This window comes from Aspergillus ambiguus, assembly GCF_047715705.1.
Source record: "Aspergillus ambiguus strain CBS 117.58 unplaced genomic scaffold BDV59scaffold_8, whole genome shotgun sequence".
Lineage (NCBI taxonomy): Eukaryota > Fungi > Ascomycota > Eurotiomycetes > Eurotiales > Aspergillaceae > Aspergillus > Aspergillus ambiguus.
Genome location: NW_027395521.1, coordinates 664,967 through 679,905, shown reverse-complemented (window position 1 = coordinate 679,905; position 14,939 = coordinate 664,967). Strand labels below are relative to the sequence as shown.

At 53.3% G+C, this 14,939-nt stretch overlaps 8 protein-coding genes across 8 annotated transcripts; 5 read left to right on the top strand and 3 right to left on the bottom strand.

Moving 5' to 3' along the window:
* The first annotated feature begins 112 nt into the window (after positions 1–112).
* BDV59DRAFT_174638 (uncharacterized protein) lies at positions 113–2,781 on the top strand. Its single transcript, XM_073689113.1, has 10 exons — positions 113–1,591; positions 1,660–1,747; positions 1,806–1,918; positions 1,969–2,016; positions 2,070–2,104; positions 2,158–2,246; positions 2,295–2,330; positions 2,382–2,435; positions 2,488–2,624; positions 2,676–2,781. The coding sequence occupies exons 1-10, from the start codon at positions 202–204 to the stop codon at positions 2,735–2,737; spliced, it is 2,052 nt and encodes a 683-aa protein (XP_073549963.1). The 5' UTR covers positions 113–201; the 3' UTR covers positions 2,738–2,781.
* Positions 2,782–2,906: 125 nt separating this feature from the next.
* BDV59DRAFT_192123 (4-hydroxyphenylpyruvate dioxygenase family protein) lies at positions 2,907–4,292 on the bottom strand (the record flags this gene model as incomplete). Its single annotated transcript, XM_073691999.1, has 4 exons — positions 2,907–3,041; positions 3,104–3,461; positions 3,513–3,572; positions 3,631–4,292. 4 exons carry the CDS (start codon positions 4,290–4,292, stop codon positions 2,907–2,909), a joined length of 1,215 nt encoding a protein of 404 aa, XP_073549962.1.
* A 446-nt stretch (positions 4,293–4,738) lies between these two features.
* Positions 4,739–5,604, top strand: hmgX. Its single transcript, XM_073689112.1, has one exon. It carries the CDS (start codon positions 4,772–4,774, stop codon positions 5,513–5,515), a length of 744 nt encoding a protein of 247 aa, XP_073549961.1. The 5' UTR covers positions 4,739–4,771; the 3' UTR covers positions 5,516–5,604.
* A 102-nt stretch (positions 5,605–5,706) lies between these two features.
* hmgA (putative homogentisate 1,2-dioxygenase (HmgA)) lies at positions 5,707–7,398 on the bottom strand (the record flags this gene model as incomplete). The annotated part of the gene is made up of 4 exons (XM_073689111.1): positions 7,170–7,398; positions 6,608–7,117; positions 5,885–6,538; positions 5,707–5,828 (listed from the first exon to the last, which is right to left on the bottom strand). The coding sequence occupies exons 1-4, from the start codon at positions 7,235–7,237 to the stop codon at positions 5,708–5,710; spliced, it is 1,353 nt and encodes a 450-aa protein (XP_073549960.1). The 5' UTR covers positions 7,238–7,398.
* Positions 7,399–7,570: 172 nt separating this feature from the next.
* Positions 7,571–8,969, top strand: fahA (fumarylacetoacetate hydrolase FahA). Its single transcript, XM_073687551.1, has one exon. It carries the CDS (start codon positions 7,618–7,620, stop codon positions 8,911–8,913), a length of 1,296 nt encoding a protein of 431 aa, XP_073549959.1. The 5' UTR covers positions 7,571–7,617; the 3' UTR covers positions 8,914–8,969.
* Positions 8,970–9,760, bottom strand: maiA (maleylacetoacetate isomerase MaiA). The gene has a single exon (XM_073687552.1). It carries the CDS (start codon positions 9,700–9,702, stop codon positions 9,025–9,027), a length of 678 nt encoding a protein of 225 aa, XP_073549958.1. The 5' UTR covers positions 9,703–9,760; the 3' UTR covers positions 8,970–9,024.
* A 696-nt stretch (positions 9,761–10,456) lies between these two features.
* BDV59DRAFT_174630 (putative C6 transcription factor) lies at positions 10,457–13,447 on the top strand. The gene is made up of 4 exons (XM_073689110.1): positions 10,457–10,930; positions 10,989–11,532; positions 11,583–12,490; positions 12,547–13,447. The coding sequence occupies exons 1-4, from the start codon at positions 10,705–10,707 to the stop codon at positions 13,296–13,298; spliced, it is 2,430 nt and encodes an 809-aa protein (XP_073549957.1). The 5' UTR covers positions 10,457–10,704; the 3' UTR covers positions 13,299–13,447.
* A 169-nt stretch (positions 13,448–13,616) lies between these two features.
* Positions 13,617–14,842, top strand: BDV59DRAFT_174628 (protein transporter TIM17). Its single transcript, XM_073689109.1, has 4 exons — positions 13,617–13,861; positions 13,992–14,190; positions 14,248–14,402; positions 14,467–14,842. The coding sequence occupies exons 1-4, from the start codon at positions 13,793–13,795 to the stop codon at positions 14,506–14,508; spliced, it is 465 nt and encodes a 154-aa protein (XP_073549956.1). The 5' UTR covers positions 13,617–13,792; the 3' UTR covers positions 14,509–14,842.
* Positions 14,843–14,939: the final 97 nt, after the last annotated feature.

Below are 14,939 nucleotides of genomic sequence, written 5' to 3'. Positions count from 1 at the left end.
TGTGGCGTTGGGAGTCAGATTGAGTCATGCGCTGTCATCGCCTCCACTAGTCACGTGAACAGACTTCCTCTGCGATGACTAAGCCTTTGTAGGCTGCTTGTTATAACCATGAGGAATCGTCTGTCGTGCAGCTTAAAGTGGGAGGTCTAGCTATCGAGCCACGATATATCCTTCCCCAGGCGTTACTATAGCCAGGCCAACATGGACATCTCCCCAGCAAACCCTGGCCAGAGGCCGATCTCCAAAGCAGAGACCGCCAATCCTCGGGAGTTCCAGCTCAACCAGATTCGACGACGCTTTCACCCAGCAGAGGAGGTGACTGACTCTGGGACGACTCTGAGGTTTGGACTAGCTCCTTCAGACCCAGACTTTCCCTTTGAGCTGGACAAGCTACAGTGCGTTCTGCACGTCCCGCTATCATATCCAACGCGGGGTCGGCCCACATTGACAGTGGCCAATCCGGAAATGGATGATGCTTTTCAAAACAATGTTGCCAGAGGGTTCGATGACATTGTGGATAGTACTGTGCGGAGTGGTGGACGGGGAACCCTGTTGTCTTGGATGAATAGCCTTGATCGTCATTTAGAGCGGTTACTTACGACTACGGAGAGGGGTCCTACCCTCAAGTTCGTTCCAAATATCGGTGCACCATCGAAAGCCGAGGCCCTAGAGATTGTGGATGGCATGCGGTCTATCACGGTATCGGAGAAGAGGGCACCTGATTCTCAAGAGCCACCCGCCCCTAAGCCTAGTCGGGTGTATAGTTCAGAGGAGAAGGCACAGGCCGAGCGGAGGAGGGCAATGGAGACCAAACAGATCGAAGCTCGTCTTGGGAGATTGCCTTTCTTTGCGAAGTCGAAGGATGGACTTGGATTCACCATCCCAGTTCAGCCTGCAAAGATCAACCTCCTCCCCATTCCACTAAGATCTGTTAAGACGATGAAACTCCATGTTCCTCAGCTGTATCCTTTGGAGCCCAGTGCGGTTGAACTGCAAGGGGTCGATGGCGAGGATGCCGAAGCTGTGCAACTTGGGTTCTCACAATGGGTCAGAGGAAACGCACAGCTGAATTTGATGTCGCAGGTCAACTATTTGACAAGCAACATGCATAATCTTGCGAAAACTCCGCTAATGAAGGGCCCTGTTCCTGCGGAAGTGCAAGGTGGCTCTACAATCTCAGCCACTGAAAATTCTTCCAAGATCCCAACTTTGAAACTGGAGGACAAACCGCACATTCACGTTGTCCCTCGCCCACCTGAATGGACTGTCGGCGAGGACGGTAGCCATAGCGAAGAGACTGACGAATCTTCTGAATTTGACGAGGATTTCTCAGGCGAGGATGAAGATGGTGGGGCTCCTGTGTCCGATCTACCTGAGTCCACAAAGGAGCAAGGTGTCGCGCTTTCATTCCCTTTTCTGGAGTTATATGGTATTGAACTACTAGAGCTGGTTGGATTATGCATCACGGTTAAATGCGAAAGATGCAAGGAGCCAATGGATGTGAAAAACGTCCCCCAAATCAAGGAAAAGGGGAGTACTGTTTCTCCGAAAATCGAATCATGCAAGAAATGCGCGAACACGATGAGCCTTGGTAAGAGGCAGCCTGCCTTTTATGGGAAGAGCGAACTTATACTGAATTCTTGATCATTTGGTTTGCAGGATTTCGTCGGCAGTTGATACACTCCCATTCCAACCGTGCTGGATACCTCGATCTGGATGGATGTACCGTTGCCGACCTCCTTCCTAGGTCAGTACCTTTTAACTGTCCTTATTCACATCCTGGATAGAAACTGACGCCCCTGTAGTAGCTTCATTCCGACCTGCTCCGAATGTTCAACGGCGTTTCCCGCCCCTGGTGTTGTCGCATATCGAGGAGAGAGCGCCATGGGTAACTGCAGGCAATGCCATCGAAAAATGGGTACGTTGCAGAATATATATTCAGAAGCTAGTGGAACTAACCTGAATCAGTCTTTAAGGTGCCAGAAGTGAAATTCCTCCGTGTCGGATCTGCAGCATGTAGGTGTTGTCGATAAAACGTCGCTCGGTGCATGCTAACCTTCATCAACTAGACTCTTCTCGAGGTCAGGGGCTGCCTAAGCGGAAGGTAAGTATCGCAAGGTCTCGTATATGTAATAAAAGTGCTAATTAAGTGCACAGCCGAAGGAGGTTCTCGGTATTGTAGCGGGACAGGAACTTCCCCGCCGAGGACGCTGCCAGCACTATGGGAAAAGCTATCGCTGGTTCAGGTACACATTGGCTCTTTACACTTTGTAAATATATCTAACATGCCACAGATTCAGCTGCTGCGCTAAGGTTTTCCCTTGTGACAAGTAAGTCTATTAAACGTAAGCACGGGTAACGACGAGCTCTAACAAGACCAGATGTCATGATGCAGCAACTGATCACCCAAACGAGCACGCAAATCGAATGATCTGGTACATTAGCGCCTAACATCCGGGTATTCGAGCGAGCACTAACATATTACAGCGGCTTCTGCTCCAGAGAGCAAATCTATCGACCGGAAAACTGCGGAATATGCCGCGCTGTGCTCATAGGCAAAGCAGGCAGTGGTTTCTGGGAAGGGGGCAAGGGAACACGAAACAAGGTTTTGATGAGCCGAAAAGGTTTCTCCCTGTTCTCCGTCTTTCCTGATTCCTACTAATAAACTATGGTAGATCCTCGAAAGTACAAGCGTCGTCCGGGGTCGACACCAGGAGGAGCATCTAAGAAGAAATAATTATCTACAAGATCTATAGCCTAAATACTATTCTGGTGACTGGAATATCGTAAACTGTAGACTTGTTATAACGCAGCTATAGTTGATAGCATATAAGTGCTCGCTCGACAAGATGCAGGTGGTATAATCAAATGCACAAAACATCAACATATCCATCCCATAGCAGATTTCAAATAAGGTTTCCACGCAGTTCTTGTTCCCGTTCAATTGCCTCGAAGAGTGACTTGAAGTTCCCGGCTCCAAATCCAGAGAAGTTATGTCTCTGGATGATCTCAATGAAGACAGTGGGGCGGTCCATCAGGTGCTGCACACATTGGCAATTAGCATCCGCGTTAGAACCCGCTGGTTCAGGTTATAGACGCATACCTTGGTAAAAAGCTGCAGCAAGTATCCACCCTCGTCAAAATCAATCAAGATATCCAGGCTACGAATGGTCTCAAAGTCCTCGTGGAGCACCAGGCCAGCGCGCTTGAGTCGGATCTTCAGGTCCTCATAGTAGGTATCAGGAACCTTGATGAACTCCACGCCACGGGCCTTGAGATTTGTAATGTCGCGAATAATGTCGTCGGTGAGAAGAGCAATATGCTGTACACCAGCACCGTTGTAGAAGTCTACATACTCCTCGATCTGTGATTGCTTCTTGCCCTTAGCGGGTTCGTTGATGGGCATTTTCACGACTTCGTTGGGAGAAGCCATGACTATACTCTTGAGTGCCGAAAACTCACTGTTTATGTTAGCCATATCGTCTCCGTGAGAGGGCTGTGTGGGGACATACGTGCAGATTTGCTTGTCATCGACGGACCAGAAGCGGTGGAAACCGAGGGCTTTCTCGTAACTTCGACTGGTCAATAAAACATTCGTTCAAAAAGGGACAGAGTATGTAGAAAGCTCACTATTCGCAAATCTTATCCATCTCATCCCAATCCTGGTTTCCTACGCAGTGATCAATCCGGTTCAGATGCACACCCGGCAACAGCTTGGACAAAGGATCCTGTGCGCCCATCTCAACCCGATACCCGGGGAGGAAAGCACCACGATATCTTCCTCGTTCCAGAAGGGTATGTGTGGTCTGTCCGTAGGTCTGGATGGTCGCCATACGTACAACACCATCAGCGTCTTCAAAAGACCGCGGCTCCGAGACGACCTTTGCGCCATTACGAATGGCAGCATCAAAGACAGCGTCGACAGAGTCAACCTCAAAGGCGACATCCTTGACGCCATCTCCATGCTGCTCCAGGTGGTGGTGGATTTCGCGCAGCTGTTCTTGCTCCGCGGGCGTGAACCTGTCTGCCTGGTCCATCGAGCGTAGCGGCGAGGTCAGCACGAAGGTGATGTCACCATTGCGGACTACATGGGAACATGTATGCCGGCAGCCGGTTTCGAGGCCGCGGTATGCCACACGCTCGAATCCCATCCTTGTGATGTAGTATGAGGCGGCCTGCTTGGCGTTGCCGACATACCAGTGGACATGGTCATAGCCACGGTAGCTGGCCAGATTGGATGAGAGACGGTCTGACGTAGTAGGAGGGCTATTAGAGATTGCTGAGGGAGCCATGTTGAGGGCAATAGGAGGTTGGAAAGATTTTTGGATGTAGATAATGGGAGTGAGAGTTGATGGGACGAATATTGAGGACGAGTGGGATCTCATCTATTATTATAATAACCCTCCTAACCCCCCTTCTCCGAAACGGATATTTTCCATCTGCACTGCTGGATATTACGAGTCAGCATGATGGCATCCATCCCAACTTCGCTTGTCTGCGCGTGACGGTTGATATTGAGGTAAATTAGGGTTTCCGGCGGTTCTTCGCGGATGTTTCGTGGAAAAGCGCGGGTGGCGGCGGGTATTTTCAACATCCGGCATATCGCCATCAAATATCCGCCAGCAGATGATCTGATGACGAGTCAGTTCCAAGGAACGTCTTATCTGACCGTCTTTTCCATGAGGAGGTGGACATATATGATCTCCAGTCGGTGAGTGACTTACTGCAGCACATCATCCTCGGTCGTTGACACTACCACACGCATCACACAATGACCACAATCGAGTCTTCCCGTCCGTCTTTGACGTCAAATGATTCTGCGGTGCTGCAAGCGCTGTTTGATGCCGAATCTTCACCTTCGTCGGCGGTCACTATCAATCCATCGCTACCGCCTTTCCCTGCACACCTGGAGATCTCCCCGGCAGAGTATGAGACACTCAAAAGCCGTGAATTGGCCATAGTACGGACACTTCAGCCTAGCCATGTGGCGAAAGATGTTGTGCAGTCTGCTGTGAAAGAACTTGATAGTCTCATCAACGAGCATCCGCTCTACCCACCGGCCTATGCCAATAGAGCGCAAGCACTGCGGATGCTGATGGATCTTCCCTCTGATGAGAGCAGCACTGGTCAGTCAGACTCAGACGAGCGTCTTTTTGAACCAGACAATGCAAAAGTGCTTTCGGATCTGCTCTCGGATCTGGGTCAAGCAATCTCGCTAGCGACACCGCGATCACCTGCCGATCCAGTGTCGTCGGTCCAGGCTAGGATCTTAGCTGACTCTCACACTCACCGTGGATACCTTCTGCTCAAGGCGGCTAAGAAAAAGGATTTATCCGTGAAAAAACTGCAGAAAGTGGGAGCAGATCAATTGGAGGAGATGGCCAGCCGGGATTTCTTCTTTGGCGGGAGGTATGGGAATCAGGTTGCACAGCAGTTGGCGGTACAGACGAATCCTTATGCAAAGATGTGCGGGGCAATTGTGAAGGAGGCAATGCGGAAAGAACTCGAAGCATGATTTATGCATGTTATACCTACGGAGTACTACCAAACTATGGGCGGCTTTTTGTGCATGGCTGCATGCATAGCGAATGTTTTAACACAATGGATATCTCATGTTATTCAAAAGTCATACTTCATAGATACAGAGGTATATAATATTCAAAGTCAAGTAACTACAACGGAAAATTTTCATCATATCGTGACCTTCCTATGCTTTGTTGGGGTTCTTGAAGTGCCGCTTCAGAGGGCGCCAGCTGTGCTCATTATACTCTTCTTGCACCTTCTGGCAGGTCTTGAGACCCCATTCTGAAACACCGACCATGAGGGAGCTATAGTCCTTGTTAGCACATACATAATCAAGCTTAGGCATGAGTTGGGGACGTGCCTCTCAAACATGAAAGCCATGCTTCCATCACCAATCTTCTGCGGCTTCAGCTCAGCGTTGCTGGCGCCTTCGAAAGCATCTGAGTCCGGCCCATGGGCACTCATTACATTATGCAGAGAAGCACCAGCCGGCTGGAAGCCACCACCGGTCTTCGCATCGTAATTACCGCAGATCAAGCCCATGAACTCAGACATGGTGTTGCGGTGGTACCACGGAGGGCGGAAAGTGTTTTCCGCGACCAGCCAGCGGGGAGGGAAAATAACGAAATCAGCGATGGCGGTACCGACATGGTCCGAGGGGCCGGTGAGAACAGTATAGATGGAAGGATCAGGGTGGTCGAAAGAAACAGAGCCAATGGTGTTGAAGCGGCCGAGATCGTACTTGAATGGATAGTAGTTGCCGTGCCAGGCGACGATGTCGAAGGGGGTGTGCATCTGACGGGCGGAGAAAAGAGTGTTGTTAAATTTGCTGTACAGACGATACTCCGTGGGCTCATCGCCTTCATCGTCAAAAGCAGCCACAGGAGCCTGGAAGTCGCGAGCGTTGGCAAGACAGTTGGAGCCAATCGGGCCTAGTTCCGGGAGCTGGAAGTGACCCTGGTAGAGCTCACAGATATAGCCTCTCACCGGGCCAGTTGGGAGGGTAACACGGTATCTGATTGGAAAGGGAGGTTGTTAGTACTAGGAGGACAGAGTAATCGTCAAGGTCGTAACAGATACTTACCTGACTCCACGAGGGATCACGCAAATTTCATTGGGCCGAACAACAAGTTTTCCGAGCTCTGTCTGAATGTCCAACACACCATGCTGGGGTACAATGAGGAAATCTCCGTCGGCGGAATAGAACGCCTCTTTGCCCATGTCCTTTCCGGCAGCGTACAATAGGATACCCAGCCCGTGCTTCGTGGTGGGATCTCCCGAGCCCGCGATCAGATGCAAACCGTGTACCCAGTCCACGGCCTCATCCAAATCGAACGGATTCCAACGGAGCTGGTTGGGAATGTGGTGCAGCTTCGATGCCTCCGTCGTCAGACGGGTGTGGTAGGAATCGGCATCCTCAGCCTTGAAGTTCTCATGGGCGGCGGCGGGGAGGATTCTGTAAACCCAGGTCTGTTTGTTTTCGTGTCTGGGGGCAGTGAAGGCGGTTCCAGAGAGCTTCTCCGCATAGAGGCCATATGGAGCCTTCTGCGGCGAGTTCTGGCCTATTGGGAGAGCTCCTTTGATAGCCTCGGTCCTATTGATTCTAGTCAGTTGGCTGTCCCAGAGAGAGAAGTATCGTCACGCACTCATGGTAAGAGTCGAAGCCGGTCTGGTAGGAGTAAGGGTCCGGGTGAGAGAAATTGGTGACAGGCATGTTGTCTCGTATACAACCAGATAGTTTGCGTAGCGAGGAAGTCTGTCGGCGTCACACCTTGCTTTATGAAGGAGAAGCAAGACAAGACAAGAACCCCACCGAGTGTCTTTGACAACCCCCCGCGGATGTCCATCGCGGGAATTCCATGCAACGGATCGTACAATATGGAAAAGAATGCGGGGGAACTCGAGGCGATGACGGAATTACAACAGCCGGGGATAAGCGGGGGAGCGGCGCGATTCCGCTCTGGCGCACGGAACACATCGCAACTATGCGGAGGGGGTCAAGCTTGCTTTTAACATCTGTTTCTTCTTCTTCTGCTTCTTCCCTGCCTCTCTCTCTCTCTATCTCCCTCCATCAGACATTCTCTTCCTGCAACCATGGCTTCCTGGCTCCAGATCCCCAAGAACTCTCCCTTTTCGCTGGCCAACATTCCCTTCGGAATCATCTCCACGGCCAAGGTCTCGTCCCGGGTCGCTGCGATTGCGATTGGCGACTATGCACTGAACCTCAGCGTGTTCGCCTCGTCCGGCGGTTTTGCGCAGCTGCCGGCTATCCAGCCTCACCTCAGCGTCTTCAACCAGCCGACTCTGAACGCCTTCGCGGCTCTCGGTCGTCCCGTGCACCGTCAAGTCCGTGAATACATCCAGAGCGTCTTCCGCGCAGATACGCCTTTCCCTCAGGTTCTCAAGGACAATGCCACGCTGCAGAAGGACGCTCTTCTGCCGCTCTCTGAGGTCACCAACCACGTCCCCATGCAGATTGGAGACTACACGGACTTCTACGCCGGACTGAACCATGCCTACAACGTTGGCGTGCTCTTCCGTGGACCGGACAACGCCCTGCAGCCCAACTACAAGCATCTTCCTGTAGCCTACCACAGCCGCGCTTCGTCCGTGGTCACGTCGGGCACTCCCATCCACCGTCCCAACGGCCAGATCCTGGCCAACCCCGCCGCCACCCCCAAGGTTCCGGTCTTCTCTCCCTGCAAGAGACTCGACATCGAGCTCGAACTGGCTGCATTCGTGTCCCGGCCCAACAACCTGGGCCACCCGGTCCCCATCGCCGAGGCGGAAGATCACATCTTCGGCGTGGTGTTGATGAACGACTGGTCCGCGCGGGACATCCAGGCCTGGGAGTATGTCCCGCTGGGCCCCTTCAACGCGAAGAACTTCGCCACCACCATCACACCCTGGGTGGTCCTCCTGGATGCCTTGGAGCCCTTCCGCACCGCGGGCCTTGAGCCCGGCAACCGCGAGTCTCTCCTTCCATACCTGCGCGAGAAGCAGGCCGCCAATGCCTACGATATCCCTCTCGAAGTCGAAATCACCAACCAGGGCGGCAAACCCACCCTCATCTCCAAGTCTAACGCCAAGAACCTGCTCTTCTCCTTCCCCCAGATGCTGGCCCACCACACCATCACTGGCTGCAACATGAACCCCGGCGACCTCCTCGGTAGTGGCACCATCTCCGGCACGGAGCCCCAGACCCAGGGTAGTATCCTCGAGCAGACCAACGGAAAGAACCCCATCAAGCTGGCTGATGGCTCCGAGCGCATCTTCCTCGAGGACGGCGACACGGTCATCCTCCGTGGCATGGCGGGAACTGAGGGCAACTACGTCGGATTTGGCGACTGCGTGGGCACCATTCTCCCCCCGATCAAGATCGACTCGTAAACCTACTATCCACCTGAATACCTCTGATGTGTTATTTAAAATGAATTTGTCTGTGACGAGCTAGCTATGAACGAATACAAAAACTAAGCTTTAAACCATAGCCTGAACCATCTACAGACTCTTCCGCAGGTCATCAGGCGTATCATCTTGCGTCGTCCAATGCGCTTTCTTCACTGCATCCTCCGTCTCCAACCGATCCGCAACGCGCTGGATCGTCGGGAACGCCGTCATATCCACGCCCGAGCGCACCGCCCCCCACACCGCAGGTAACAGACACACATCGGCCATGGTAATCGCGTCGCCGACGCTGAACGTCCCGGCCGTGTCCTGGATGATCGCTTCATACGCGCGGAACCCATCCTCGATGAGATCCTTAGACCAGGCGCCGCGGTCGACGCCGAACGGCGCCACGCGCTTCAGAATCCGCAGATTCGTCACTGGCTGCACGTCGCAGGCGATGATGGCGGCGAGGGTGCGCACCGTGGCGCGGGCCTCTGGGTTGGACGCCTCGGGGAGGAGCTTGTGTGGGGCGTCCGGGAAGGCCTCGTCGAGGTATTCGAGGGCGGCGAGCGACTGGGTAATCCTTACGGTGGTTGAGGCACGCTCGATGATGAGGGTTGGAACTGTGGCGGAGGGGTTGCGCGCGCGGTTTTCAGGCGCCAGCTGCTCGCCTTGGAGGAGGTTGATGGCGATGGGGGTGTAGGCGAGGGATTTTAGGTTGAGGGCAATGCGGAGGCGTGCTGAGCAGGACGAGCGGAAGTAGGTATAGAGGGTGATTTTGTCGGTCATTTTGAGCTGACTGTAGGTGATTCGGGGTTATGGAGGGTTGAGGGTTGGGTTTGGTGATGGGTATATGGTTGATAAGTACTATGCGCGGTATGCGAATGCGGGGATGCGGGCTAGATATACCGCTGGACAAACGCCGAATTGTGTTGTACAACTACAAGTAACAAGACCTTATTAGCAGCCTGTACGTTAGGACCTCTCCTATCAGTAATTTGGCCAGCTTGGCAAAAGGACGAGCTGATCATCTTTTACCCATCCCCTCGTCGTATGCATCAACGGACGGCGGAACAGTTCCGCCGCAATGAAATACCCGACACAGAGCGCTGCAATTTCCGCCCATTTCCGGCAACATTCCTGGCTAGCTGAAAGGGATTACAGTGCAGGGATAGCTATGGCAAGGATGCTCTCGGTTAGATGATCCTCATGCACCCTGAGATCGGTGGTGTGCTGGCTGCATATGGAGGTGGCACTGCATATATCATGGAAGCAGGGAGTGGTCTAGTAAGACATATATATCTTCTGCTCCATGGCCAGCACCAATAGCATTTAGAACACTTACATACCTCCTGTAGCGTAAGCAGCAAGAATAACTGCCTAAATCCTAGTCATAGTCCTACCTTTTCTGCATCTAAAGGCACCCTAGAGCAAAGCTGTTGTAGGCCCTTACCTCAGTCTGACCACCACCACATGCACATCATATGCACGACACGAGGCAGCCATGCAAGATGATCATTGAAATGCGATCCCAGACCAACCATCATAATAAAAATTAGTCAACAAGCTATAGAGGAGCTTTGACCCGATCTACCAAAAAATGACGTATCACTGAGCGGCTATTTCGCCGGGAGCGGAAATTCACGGCTATTTTCGATCTCCGTCTTTCAGCTTTGGCTTCACACCAGCCGTTTAACATCCGCCCCCAACCACACCATGTCTCAGGCACCCTGAGTTCAATAGTTCCCAACCAGGAAATACAACCTCCTCATTGGTCTACCGGGTCATGTCATGACCATGGAGACGAGGAGACCCTCGCGTGGTGCAGAGAGCTCGACACGCACCTACCAGCGCACTTACAAGGCGTGTTTGGCCTGTCGCCAGCGGAAGGCCAAATGTGACCTTGGAACAGGCCCGGACGGCATCTCGGCGGCTCCTCCGTGTGCAAAATGCCGCCGAGAGCAGAGACCGTGTGTCTTCAGCGAGAAGAGGGCCTGGGAGAGGACCAAAAAGCGGAGTAAGTTGGGTTCGATGATCTGGTCTACGGTAATATCCGCGCGCTGATACCCGAATAGAATCCCCAGAAGGTGAACCTCTCGCATCGTCACACACATCTCGAAGGCTGTCCAGCAGTATCAGTCACCCCGGCGAAGATTCGCATCTCACGGCGGATCGCGATCCCACCCCGGACACCTATACCACCAGCGAGCATCATGGTAGTGTCCGAACGAGAAGTCGGTCGTACTCTCCCGAGTCCCGGCACAGTCGACACCAGTCCAACTCCACTCTGGCCAATTCCATGATGCGCACGGTCGTGTCCAGTGGAAACGATGCGTTGAATATTCTCTTTGAAGCAGCGGCAGCACATGGCCAGGAGAATGGCTTGACCGAGTCGGGCGCCCAAACGAGGGATGCAAATAAGCCTGCCAACCACGCAAGCCATCATGAGAGTTCATTAGACCACATCCACTCAGCCGTTGCTCCTGAAGCCTTAGCAAAAGCCGCCCAGCCTGTAGAGCTCTCCAACGTGACGAAAGAGGTTCTTGGCGTGTGGGAAGCATGTCGTTTCGTCCGGATGGGCTGGTTCACATCGCGGGAGGCAGTGACCTTTATTGACTTGTAAGTGGAGAGAGTGATGACTGTGATGGGCTTTCGCTGACATCGGACAGATTTTTCAAAAACATGTCACCACTGTCTCCGATCCTAACGGATCTCTACGCCCATCATAGAAACCACCATTGGCTTGTGACTCGCGACCCGGTGTTATGTTGCACCATCCTAATGATATCTTCGCGCTACCATCTCCTACCCGGCGCAGGCGGCGAGTCAAGGAATTTCTTTATTCACCACCGACTGTGGCAGCATTGCCAACAACTGGTGATGCGTCTTACGTTCGGCCAGGAGAGGTCTTCGCAGCCGCGAATCCGGAGCATAGGCACGATCGAAGCCCTATTGCTCATGTCGGAATGGCATCCTCGCTCCCTGCATTTCCCGCCTGATAGCGATGGATGGGACTTTGATCTGATCTCGGTGGACCCCGAGCCCCAAGACCTCGACGATACGTCCTCCACGAATCGATGGCTGGAAGATATGATCGAGCCCGCCAGGAGGTCTGATCAGATGTCTTGGATGCTCCTCGGCTCCGCTCTGTCCCTTGCACACGAGCTAGGTATCTTTGAGGTCGATGAGAAGAAGTTCGAACAACCTGCGAGCTACGAAGGATTCATATCTGAAGAGCAGATGCGCTTGCGGACGGAGCGGGTCCAACGCTTGTTGTACGTGTATATTAACCAGCTGGCCTGGCGAATCGGCTGCGTGTCCCTGATGCCGCAGAGCCTCATCCACTCTATCTTGGGCCGCCGGACAAATAAGGACCCCAAGGGAGGTGACGACGAATGGATGGCTTTCATGGATTCGTGGATGGACCTCACCAAGCTGGCGAAATCCGTAACGGACATGTTCTTCCCGACAGTCTCCTTCGCCCGACAACATCTGCATAGTGGACGGTATATCGATCTGCTGGATCACTTCCGGCCTCTATTGGTCAAATGGGAGGAGAAACATCTACAGCCGCAGTGTGAGTTGCCCAGTCCGCCCTGTGCCCTCAAATAACCGCAGACTGACCGACGACAGCCTTGAACAAACGATTCTTTGACATTCTATTCATCGAGTATCACTTCGTCCGCGTCTACACCCATTCTGTCGGCATGCAGGCCGTGGTAGAGCGCGTGCTGGCGGACAGCGATCCAAACGCGGAAGAAGTGCGCGCATTGAACATCGACCCCATCGACTACGAGTACATCCAGGAGGTCATCGACGGGTGTTGTCAAATACTCCAAAAAGTGACGCAACTCGCCGAAATAGGCGCTCTACGGTTCTCACCTGTGAGAATCTTCTTACGGATCACCAGCTCGTCCATCTTCCTCATGAAGGCTCTCAGCCTCGGAACCCGCCAGGCCAAGATGCGCGAGTCGCTGGATATCCTCCAGCAAACCATCCAGTCGCTGAGGTCCAACGCCCTCGACGACATCCATCTAAGCACGCGTTATGCAACACTACTAGACATGCATGTGTCGCGTCTCCGGCGCAATCTCCTGGCATCGTCCAAGACCATGAAGAGCCACCACGGGACAACACGACGGTCCTCGATGGGGCCTCCGCCGGGAACCACAGAGCCGGAGAATCCTACCACCGTCGCAAACGTGCCGATGGCGGGGAATATGTGCGACCTGGGGTTTGTTCCCTCGCTGAACGACATGGCGGCGGACGACTGGTTGTCACTGCCCTTTGACCCGTCGATGGCACCGTTCGGCATCAGCAGCGGAGGCCAGTTCCCGGCATATGAAGGAGGAGCCCTCAATTTTATTTGGAATTTACCGTCTTGAGAGAATACGCAGTACGTCCCTTGCCACCAAGTGGGTATTCCGTACTCCGGAGTAGATCGTAGGCCGCCCCCGGATTTCCAAGAATCGACCATAAAAAGTTCTGCCCGATAAAAAAGTTAGATCCCTGGGACTCCTGATCCTCCCGAGATATGACAGGGGGCGTTGCCACTGGGAGCGTCCAGGCGCCGGGAAAAGTCGCCCGAGAGCAACAATTTTGGCGGTTGTTTTTCGGCGGCGGCGCACGTGACCGGCCGAGAGCCGGCGGTCACGTTTTCCGGGCGAAATTTGAAAGATTCGAATTGCTCTTCCCGATCACCAATTTATTCCCCATCATCCCCATTGTCTCCCCCACAACAACTGCGTCCTTGTATCAGTTTCGACCTGGCAGATTCGAGATCCGGGTCTGTCCTACCGCTAGCTTCGAGCGTCTCATCCCTTCGACCTTCGTCCCGGTCTTCGCCTCAACCGACAGTCTTGCTTAAATCAACTACATCATGGATCACTCCAGAGACCCCTGCCCCTGGGTTGCCCTGAGCGACTTTGGTGGTGCTTTCTGCATGGGTGTAAGTGTCCTCTACTTGTGATTGGAACCGAGGGCCAGCTAGTCTTTCGCCCTGGGGACAGCTGGCGACTCGCGGGTTGCTTGCACCCCGTGTTGCGTATACCTCCAGAAGCTAACTCACGGCGCAACAGGCAATTGGTGGTGCGGTTTGGCACGGTATCAAGGGTTTCCGGAACAGCCCCTACGGAGAGCGTCGGATAGGTGCCATCACAGCGATCAAGGCGCGCGCTCCCGTCCTCGGAGGTAACTTCGGTGTGTGGGGTGGTATGTTCTCGACGTTCGACTGTGCGATCAAGGGTATCAGAAAGAAGGAGGACCCCTACAATGCCAGTACGTGTCTCCTGTTCGGATGATGTCGATGGAGGTGTACTAATCTGGCGCTTTCAGTCATTGCTGGTTTCTTCACCGGTGGCGCCCTTGCTGTCCGTGGTGGTGTCAAGGCTGCCCGGAACTCCGCTATCATGTGCGCCGTCTTCCTGGCGGTCATCGAAGGTGTCGGTATTGGGTTCCAGAGAATGATGGCGGACAACACGAAACTCGAGGTGAGCTAGCTAAATGCGACCTATCCGTCCCCGTGAACTGCACATGCTCACGACTGCCCTCCAGCTCCCCCCTCCCCCTCCGGCCGACGCAAAGGCGGTCGCCTAAACTCAACAAAACCCTCGCTGGGTGCGCTACGAATCGATTCCCACCTTCTCCTCCTATTCACTATTCGATATGCTATATTATTATGTGTCTCTCTGTCTCTCTTCTCCGGTGTTGGGTCTGGTCATCATTTAGGGGCATCGTATAGAGGTTGCGTTTTCTTTGCTTCTATCCCCGCTTGAGCACGGTTTAATCTTTTTGGCCGCTTTGCATTTGCGCTTGATTGTTGGAAGGCGGGTAGAGAAAAAGATGTCTGGCCTGGGAGTCTTTTTTCTTGTACATTAACTTTGCAGATAACAGGCATCGCGACAGGAATCCATGGTTCTGTATACAAGGCTTTTTTTTTTATCTTATATAAATCATAGACGCTGCCCGCCGAACTCCTGACCTTGACATTCCAGATCAACTCCCGTGCGGGGTCAACACACACTGAA

Bases quoted from the DNA above. Each gene is read 5' to 3' on its own strand.
- BDV59DRAFT_174628 (XM_073689109.1), top strand. From the start codon at position 13,793: ATGGATCACTCCAGAGACCCCTGCCCCTGGGTTGCCCTGAGCGACTTT. The intron at 14,191-14,247 runs GTACGTGTCTCC...TGGCGCTTTCAG, and splicing joins GGAGGACCCCTACAATGCCA to TCATTGCTGGTTTCTTCACC. The intron at 14,403-14,466 runs GTGAGCTAGCTA...ACTGCCCTCCAG, and splicing joins CGGACAACACGAAACTCGAG to CTCCCCCCTCCCCCTCCGGC.
- BDV59DRAFT_174630 (XM_073689110.1), top strand. From the start codon at position 10,705: ATGACCATGGAGACGAGGAGACCCTCGCGTGGTGCAGAGAGCTCGACA. The intron at 10,931-10,988 runs GTAAGTTGGGTT...ATACCCGAATAG, and splicing joins GGAGAGGACCAAAAAGCGGA to AATCCCCAGAAGGTGAACCT. The intron at 12,491-12,546 runs GTGAGTTGCCCA...GACCGACGACAG, and splicing joins GAAACATCTACAGCCGCAGT to CCTTGAACAAACGATTCTTT.
- hmgX (XM_073689112.1), top strand. From the start codon at position 4,772: ATGACCACAATCGAGTCTTCCCGTCCGTCTTTGACGTCAAATGATTCT.
- maiA (XM_073687552.1), bottom strand. From the start codon at position 9,702: ATGACCGACAAAATCACCCTCTATACCTACTTCCGCTCGTCCTGCTCA.
- fahA (XM_073687551.1), top strand. From the start codon at position 7,618: ATGGCTTCCTGGCTCCAGATCCCCAAGAACTCTCCCTTTTCGCTGGCC.
- BDV59DRAFT_174638 (XM_073689113.1), top strand. From the start codon at position 202: ATGGACATCTCCCCAGCAAACCCTGGCCAGAGGCCGATCTCCAAAGCA. The intron at 1,592-1,659 runs GTAAGAGGCAGC...TTTGGTTTGCAG, and splicing joins CGCGAACACGATGAGCCTTG to GATTTCGTCGGCAGTTGATA. The intron at 2,017-2,069 runs GTAGGTGTTGTC...TTCATCAACTAG, and splicing joins CCGTGTCGGATCTGCAGCAT to ACTCTTCTCGAGGTCAGGGG.